Source organism: Lepidothrix coronata, unplaced genomic scaffold (genome assembly GCF_001604755.1).
Source record: "Lepidothrix coronata isolate B3197 unplaced genomic scaffold, Lepidothrix_coronata-1.0 Scaffold77, whole genome shotgun sequence".
Classification (NCBI taxonomy): domain Eukaryota; kingdom Metazoa; phylum Chordata; class Aves; order Passeriformes; family Pipridae; genus Lepidothrix; species Lepidothrix coronata.
In genome coordinates, this window is record NW_016690257.1 from 24,101 (window position 1) to 33,170 (window position 9,070).

Below are 9,070 nucleotides of genomic sequence, written 5' to 3' on the forward strand. Positions count from 1 at the left end.
TTGACCATAAGAGACAGTTCCTCAAGGTGGGAAAAAAGCCCCAGAGAACTCATTTTCTGAAGGAAAAAAAAAAATACTGAATACAGTCCTGGTACGAGCCAGATTCTTCTCTCCACTTTATGAACTGACTGGGTCCCTTACAGGCTGCAGGGAGGAAAGACTCCCCAAACACAGTACTGTAAGCAGCAGCAGCTTTTGCAACAAGATGTCAAAGCAGGCACAACTCGGGTAGGTGTGAAACACCCGACTTCCTGAAGTGAGGAACGGCAGCAGCCGAGAAAAGCTCAGTGTGGCACCACCAGCCAGTCACAAACATTAATCAGGGAAAGACACGTGCACTGGGAAACATTTATGGAGTATCCACGGCACCACTAGAGCTTTTTCCATCCCGGCATACTCCTCACAGATAATAATGATCAGTGAAGTGGGATCCTAGCAGAATAAAGCAATAAAATTCAATAATTGTCTCTGCACCGCAGGTTTGTTTATAGAGACAAGCTGAAACGTGGTTCTAACACTGATGTGCAGTATATGCTCTCCTCCACTAACTGCTGCATGCCAGTAATCTATATCAGAATAGGTATTACATGTTCTAATAAGGGGAATATTCTAATAAACACTGTGTTAGAAAACAGAGAGCTGTTCTAGCTTTCTGCCACAAAACTTAGAAAACTTACATAAAACCCCTGTAATGCATCAGCTGTGCCACGCACACCTCCACTAGAAGTTTGATCACTTTTTTTTTTTCCCCTTCCCATCTCCTCTACCTTAAAACAAGAGAGACTGTTGTCCTGTTTCGCAGATGAAAAAGATTTTCAGCTCTGTGTGCTGATGCACTCGTGGATCAGGCTGTGGCAAAGACCACTTTTATTGACAGGTGCTTTCGTGCACAATGCTCTGGGAAGTTCTTTTAGACTGGCAAGTGTGCACGGACACAGGTCTTCTAAAAAAACTCCAGAAAATGAAGAAGACAGCCAGGAATTTCCAAGTTTTGAAAGGGGAAAAAAAAAATACCCATGCTGAATTAGCTTCCTTTTTCTGCCAGGGAAAGGCTTAGCACAGGACTGCAGAGCTTTAAAAACAGAGGTTTTGGGAAGGAAAGGCTGGTTTTGTTAGGTGTAGTGAGAGATGTGAATATACAGGGTGTCACTACAACTGAGTTTCTACCTCTGCTGCTTCAGCAGAGGGAAGACCCTCAAGCTCCAGGCTGTCAGAACACAGTAAGGGGGGTAATGGTGGTTCTGTAACCACAGATGGAGGAGTGGGGGGTAAGGGAGGAGCAGGAATGAGCTGTCCTAGTTAGAACAGCTGGGCCCAGTTCATCCCCGTATAGGTGTAACCCAAAACTGTGTATTCTACAGCCTTCCATGCCATTTCCAGAAACTGGTATCAACAGACCATTTACACCCTCTGCCCAGAGCAGCCCTGACCCCTCAGGCCATAAACTGGGTGTTAAGAGGCCTCCCAGATAGGAGAGTGGTTTTTTGTCCTCACACCCTTTGTGGAGCTCCCTGCCCTGAGGGAGGGACTGGGCATTCCTGCCTGAACTGGAGGATAGATAACCTTGGAGTCTTGGGACTTTTTTAACCACTCGTGGGATCCAGAGGGAGACTGCAGATCACCGCTCAACCAGACTGCAACCACCACTCTTGACCAGACTGCAACCACCACTCTTGCCCAGACTGAGACCACCACTCTCACCAACAGGTTTTCCCCCTCTCCTTTTGCTTTGGACTCTGGGGGCCCAACTAACACCACTGCCCATGCCCCAGGGTGCTGGGCTACGCATTTGGGTTTTGTGGGTTAGAACCAAACTGTTTGCCTGTATAATCGCACTTATTGCACTATTTTATCAAACTGTCATTCCGACTCGTGAATCTCTCCTTGGAGCCGGGTTCGTTTCCCCCGCTGGTTTTACCTTCAAACCAGCACATGAGCCCCCCCATCCCAGAGAGGCGTGGGTGCAGCGGGGTGTGAGGTGAGCCCTGCTTACAGTAGTGGCTGGGGTGCATGGGCGGGTGGTGCTGCAGGTGGCCGTTCTGGTGGTGAGGGATGGTGGGTGTGTAGGCTGCCGTCCGACTCCCAGTCCAGGTCGTGGTGCTGTCTGGAGAGAAACACAGAGAGAGAGAGAGAGAGAGAGAGAGCAGCGGGTTGGTTTTTAAGGGGGGTTTCTCCGCGTCTCCCTTCTAATTCCTCTATATTCCTGCTGAGCATTTCGGGAACTGGTTTTGGAAAGCTAAGAGGAGTGCACGTATGTGAATACTCACTGTGGTGGTAAGTGGCTGGCTGAGCTGTAAACCCATTCTGCTGAGTTCCTGGCTGAGGCCCTGAAGCAATCTGTAAGAGTCCATCACTATGGCTACCTGTCAATATACTGGTAGGTTGACCTGGTAAAAGAACACACTACCTATTCATGAACGTTCCAAAATTTTAATTAAGAAGAACTCAGCACTACTTGGGTAGGAAAATACACCCCACTAAGGGCAACTGCAAATACACAGTTCCTACAGAGTCTGGTTTCAAGTATTTTAATTTCCACCCGCCAGAGTGTCTTAGGAAACCTGAACCAAAATGCTCTGCCATCAGATAATTTTGACTCTGACACCTTTTGTCTTGGTCACATCTCACCCTGCAGTTTGAAAGGGAAGAAAAAGAGGTGCCACAGCTTTTACTGGGAGTAGGTTTGGTGTGAATCCAAACAGGCCAACAGCAGGTCCAACAAGCTGCTTGTTTTCAAGCATGTTTTAACTACTGTTCCTAAGGAGGACACTCACTTAAAACTTATGTTCCTCCAAAACATACTGACCAGCACTTTACTTTTATAAAGAGTGCTCCAACAGAGCTTGCATACATCACTGGACTCCTTCCTCAGAAAGCTGCTGTGCTTTCTTTTTTTCTCCCAAATAAATATTTCAAGAATTGTCTCAGATTTAAAGTAAAATTACAGATATTTCACAGCAGGCTAACGGAATTCGACTTCAAAAGGCTTCAGCTCAGCCATTAACTCTAAACTGATCAGCAGTTTCACAAGTACACTTGCACTCTCAAACTGGTGTGGCTAGCAGAATTTGAGAACTTGAACTAAAACCTAAAAATTAGCTTTTTTTTCTTCCCCGCCCACTCGGCTCCAGCAATTATAGCAGTGATGAGAAAAAGTTACTGACTACGAACTGCTGTGCAAAGGCAACACAATTAACTGCCTATCCTTTTTTTTTCCTCTGCTGGAGACAAACACAGGCGTCACATCTCAGCTTGGCCACACCATCGTTGGCTTTAGGGGGGGGAAAAACAAAACAAAACAAAACAAACAAACAAAAAAAAAAAGCTGCCAGCTAAAATTGAAGAACGTTAGGAAAACATAACTCAGGTCTGGTAAAACGAAATCAATCACATTCACACCAGGTCCTTCCCCTGAAACCCCTCCAAACTCCGTGGTGCCCCCACCTGAGGGCTGCAGTGCATGTAACTGCTCTGCTGTGAGGTGTGGTGCTGGGACACCAGGCTCTTCCTTCCACTCGTGCCAAACTTACACAAAGGAAAGAAAGGAAAAACTTCAAGGCAGACTCGTGGAAATATGAACCAGGGCTGCCACTCTGGTAGCACAGCGGGCTGTTGTAAAAATAGCCAAGTCAAAACTGGAAGACTAAAGAAACTGCCTTAAAATCTCCTGATTCTGCCACCTTGCAGCATTATCCGTTCGCTGTTCTGCTTGCTGTTGTCACAAAACAACAATTTCATTTCTGCAGCGATTAGCAGTAATAGCCACAACACTTTGCTGGAGGTTTTAACATTTTGTCACTGAACCTCAGCACGGCCAGAACAGTCTCGTAAGACTCGCGCAGCGCCAGCGGCACCGAAAACAAGGCTGGGTCACCCTGCTCCGGGTTAAAACCTGACTTTTAACTCTCAGATCGTATCACCACACGCTTTTATCAGCGTGGTGCAGCAGCAGCAGCAGAGCTGCAGCTGCAGGATCTGCCCTGGCAAAACTCAGCGAGTTGCCCCTCTGAGCTCCGGCGCTCTCACAGCGTTCCCGCGTCAATCTCGATGATCTTACTTGTTGAAGCCACGGGAATGTTGGGAAAATTAGTGGTGCTGGTAGTGCTAGCCTCAGTGGGAGCTAACATGGCTGGGGTGCTATAAGGCTCTGTCGAGGCCCTGTTACTTGGTGGGTGCTGGATGGTCTGCACGGAGTGTCCCTCGGCGGAGCTCAGCGACGGCTGCCCCTCGTAGTCGTGGACGTACTCGTCCTTCACCAGCATGCTGGATGGAGCTGTGGACACACACAGAGGGGCTCAGCACACACCAAACCACCCCCAGGACTCGGCACAAACTGCGCTATTTTCAGCCATTAGAAACTGGAGGATTTAAACTGCATAAGCGTTGCCAAAGCACTCCTCTAAATTACAAATAAACAGCTCCGAGCCGGCAGCGGGGAATTTTGAGGCATGGCTGGATGGGAAAGCAAGCTGTTTATTTTGCTTAATGCTCTCAGGCAAGCAGTTTAGTCCCGCAGGCAGCAGACTTCAGCAGCGTTTTGTCTTGTAGTCCATCATTATTTGATTGGACACAGTTAATAAAAGGGAAAAACATGCTTTTTGTCAAGCAACTAAACGAATGCTAAGGCAGCCAGCTGACAAACCAATTCTTAGCGTACAAGCAAGAACACACATAAAGCCCCTGCGAAAAACATAATTCATGAGCACAGCACTAAAAACTTCATGCATCTCCCTGGAGTAATTTCAAGCAACTCCCACGCAAATTGACTAGAAACATTAAATTCAAATTCAAAGACCCCATAAAGCTACTCTATATTTAACAACCGCAGCCGGTAATCCAGAGTATCCCACATGCAGTGTAAGGAAATCACCACCATTGCCACTACAACGACTTATTTCTGTATTCGCTGCTGAGCCTGCTCAAACAAAACCCTCACTGCCACATCGGCTCCTGGGCTCGTTTTTTAAAGCAGCCTAAAACAATGTTAGAACCTGACAGTAATTTTTCTGTTTCCCCAGTGCGAAAACCAGCGGGCAGGACACAAGGAAGCACTCGTGATGCACTTAACTGCTGGCTGGTGAGCTTTGGCTCTGGCACAAAAGGGTCCTCTGTCAGAAGACACCGGGTATAAATTAGCAGAGCTGAGCGCACAAGTTAAAACTTGTGAAGTTGAGTTTGATGGGTAGTTTGGGGGGGTTTTAACTCATTTTTTTGCTTGGACGCTTCTAGTAACGGGCTAAAAAAACACCGGGTTGCACAGGTTTCTTTCTCTGTGAATTTGTTGTGGAAGGAGAATAAAATCAGTTTTGAAACAAAAGCGGTTACCAGGCGCAACCTCGGGTTCCTGAACGATGTTCATCAGGCATTTTTAACGTCCAATTTCTCTCAAGTTTCAGGGAAAGCAAGAGTATTTAGGCCCCTTCATCCGACTGCACGTCAACTGCAGAATTTTTATTATTTTCTTCTTCAACTGCTAATTAAACTGTAAGCGTTTATTTATTCCCAATTCCATTAACCAGCGTGTCAATCCACACGGTTTTGTCCTTTTTATATCAATTAGCACCGTTCAACAGCAAGGTTTTTGTTTTTCCTTTTTGTTTGTTTGTTTGGCTTTACAAGTCGGGAGGCAATGAACACAGAATGCAGGCACCAGCTTGGCTGAAGCCTCCCTTTAAGGAATTTATCGATACCTGCCTCTCACACGCTGCCTAGGCAATTTAAAGGACTCATGAACACTTCCTCAGCTGGTTTTCCAAAGCCAGAGAGACAAATGCACCACCATCTGCTCTAGATACTCCCCCCCAGAGAGACAGGGGAATAAACCCTGTACGTACTGCAGGGTTTTAACACAGCTTGTGCCCACAGAAATGCAGCAGCAGCCAGAACTACTTACCAGAACTCTGTAGTGTCAGCCCTGATAGATCTTTAAAAATAAGAAAAAAAAAGGGGTTGTGGAGGATTATATACACAAATCTTCGAAAGTGTTTAATCAGTTGCAAGCCTTTAAAGATTAGTACTGCAGACCTCACATATCAGACCCCCTCCATCACAGCACAAGTCTCCAGGCTAAGTTATCCCTGGGATACACATCCACTCCAGGAACTGTGTGCAAAGCCAACAGAGAGGCTTAAACAAAAGCCACGACCCCCTTCCTTCAAATTTAGAATAAATAAAAGGCAGAAGAACAATTCCCTGCAGAACAAGGATGGGAGCACGGGAGTAATTTGCAATCAGATCACTAAAAGTTAATGTTTCTAACTCAGGCCTGTGTTTTCTAACGCTGAAAAACGTCTCACAACTCAATTCCCACTGTTCCATTTTAAATCAAGAGTCTACTTACCGATGCCAGGCGACACTACACGCTCATAATGGTAAGGGTTTACACAGACACTGTCACATTTTAAGTCAAAAGCATACTGACAATATTTAACATGCTTGAGTTCATTTTTATGAAGATCGGGCCACCTCCAAAGACGGGCGTAAATCACATGAGGGAATCCCTTGCGACCGGCCACCTAAAAAGTCAGACACAAAGGTTGATTGGGAAGGTAGCAAGAGGCATTTTCCTCTCACAAAGGCGAATTTTCACTTCACAGAGCGAGAAGCACGAAAAGCTGGGAGGGGGGACAAACAGCAACACACCCTCACTCCGCCATCAAAATATACATATATATATGTATAGGTGCATAAAAGAGGGTGGTGTACGCTTTACCCGAGCTCTGTAATCAACAGAAATAAACCTCCGTGAGGGTTTTGCTACAGTTAAGTCGACACTGTGTGGTTCTTAAGTAAAAAAAAAATTAAAAAAAAAAAAAAAATCACTGGATGCAAAATGGCAGAAGCAGAACTTGTGCTCGACGTAGTACGTGTGGTCACCTTCCCCACCGCGGACGTGAAGGAGCTTTGCCCCCAGGAAGAAGAGGAACGAGGCACTAAAGCTACACTTTTTAAGGAATTTACAAGCAGAAGGATGCTGAAAAAAAAAAAAATAAATAATAAAAAAATTGGGGGGGTGGGGGGAAATGGGTCTAGGGTAGAGGGAAAAGCTAGAGCAGGCAAACATGACATCTGCCCTGGAACGAGGAGACCACAACCCCAGCTGCACAGGTACTGAGCCCTGACAGTGTAAGGCTACTGTAAACCCCCAGTGCAGACTCCTTGGAGTGCCCCAGCAAGGGATCACGGGCCTCTCTTCACACTGCCGACCAACACAGAGCTAAGAGAAGCCTGTAGTGAAAACACGGGATGAGCCGGCCGGATCTGTTACGTGACCCTGCTTTGTTTTTTTTTCCACCGCCGCACGCACGTGCTCGTTTAGAACGGCTGATCCAACGCCTTCTGCTCCTTCTGGGAAAAAAAAAGTAACCACTGCAGCCAGCCCAGAGCTCCAGCCACAAACCAAGCCTACAAACAGGGGCGAGGGGGGTGCAAGAGAAGAGCTACTCTTCCTCAACACTCTAGGGAAACCTGCGCCGCTCACTTGCGCCCCAGCTCCACTGGGAGGAAAACATCTGGTTTTTCACTTGTACTGACCTGAAGCCTCCCATCCAGCGTTCTCTGTATTGTAACACACTTGCTAGGATGAGCTCCGTTTGTGGTTATAGCTGTAATCAAAGAATCCAATTCATCCTTTTTCTCCTTTAGCTTTTTAACTAAACTTTCGATTGCGCGCTTCGCAAAAGTTTCACTCTCTCCACCTTGTCGATGGCACATCAAGCTGTGAACAATGCTCAGACAAGCATCATTACTTGTTGGCGTGTTAGTAATAGACATATTGTCCATTTGTCACAGCTTTTTTTTTTCTTTCAGATCAAATGTCAGTTTTGGGGGCTGTTATGACTTTCAAGCTGATGAACAAGAGATGATCCGAGTAAAGGGTTAGATGTACTGTCCCTTGGGTAAAACCTAGGAGGAAAAAATATCTACATTAGAATTGTTGTTTTTTTTTTTTAACAAACTGCAGATCATGTTTTCTAAGGAAGTCTGTGGCTTTTTGCTACTTTTATTTTCGAGCTTAAGTGCAGGATATTAAAAGCACACGGAAAAAAACTGCATCGCTTGTCCCGTGGTAGCTAAAACATGCTTAAGGCACTGCTTGCACAGTTCTCAGATTTATTTTTCCCCTAGTAACAATATTTAAATAAAGATGATAGTTTGTATACATGTACACATAGTATGTACACACAGGAAGGGAAGGATCATTAAATGAGTCAGGAAAAGGAGGACGGTGACAACGATTTCCTACGTTTTATACTGGCGGGATGAAACCAAGTGAGAACACTGACTGGGAGTCAAGGGGCACTGATTTAAAGGGAATCTGAACAGTGAAGAAGCATGAATGCACACCAGAATCATCTGTCATCTTTATTTAATAACCCTGTTCATAGTTCAGCTATGTTCTGACCTCAGACTAACTCTATTTCTCTTTGCTAATCAGAAAGGCAAAAAAACTGTACCTGGCCATTAGCTCGAGAGACATTTCAGTAAATTAGTATTGTGTGTATCTTTAGACAGGGAAATCCCAACATTTGTCCTTAATTGTTTGTATCCAGCCTCTTCTGGATCAAGGCAAAGCAACTGAAGTCACTAAAAAAGCCCTTCCAAATTGTCTCGGACAGAACCGCCCTAATTACAGCAAATACAAGATGAGGGACGAGTGTGTCCGTGTCCCCCCTCCCCGTTTGTTAAGGACCTGCAGTGGTTTCTGGTCATGAAGTCACTGTTCTCACAGCCAGCAGACCCCATCCTTTGGAAGCTTCCTTTAATCCACGCGTTAGAAGAGCTGGCCTGATTCTCTCAGTTCTGAACGAGCTAATTACTACACTTTACCCAGAAACACGGGAAGGAGGGTTCTGTGCAGCCACAGAGAAGGAGCCTAACGTTGCCAAAAAGCTGCTTCGGTTCTTCAAGCAGATCTGGCTTCAGGGAGTCACCAGCTACGGGGTCTACCTTTCTTAAGACACCGGCAGCAAACACACAGAAGTGATTTTACTATGTTTACTAAGCTTAAAGTACAAGCCTTTCTGAAACCACCACGCTGCTCTCGACAATGTAAATAAAGTATATCCCA

The 9,070-nt window shown here is 45.8% G+C and overlaps 1 protein-coding gene across 2 annotated transcripts in view; it reads right to left on the reverse strand.

The window, feature by feature from the left end:
- The window catches only part of SMAD4 (SMAD family member 4), a 25,373-nt gene that overhangs the window by 8,276 nt on the left and 8,027 nt on the right, over positions 1–9,070 (reverse strand). The window contains exons 2-7 of one of the 2 annotated variants that reach the window (XM_017819746.1): positions 7,534–7,905; positions 6,341–6,515; positions 5,894–5,923; positions 4,058–4,273; positions 2,268–2,387; positions 1,994–2,104 (exon numbers count right to left, since the gene is read on the reverse strand). In XM_017819746.1, the coding sequence (XP_017675235.1) occupies positions 1,994–2,104; positions 2,268–2,387; positions 4,058–4,273; positions 5,894–5,923; positions 6,341–6,515; positions 7,534–7,782 (901 nt within the window). In that variant the 5' untranslated portion in view covers positions 7,783–7,905. The remainder of the gene's footprint in view (positions 1–1,993; positions 2,105–2,267; positions 2,388–4,057; positions 4,274–5,893; positions 5,924–6,340; positions 6,516–7,533; positions 7,906–9,070) is intronic. The other variant, XM_017819747.1, reaches the window with a different exon arrangement.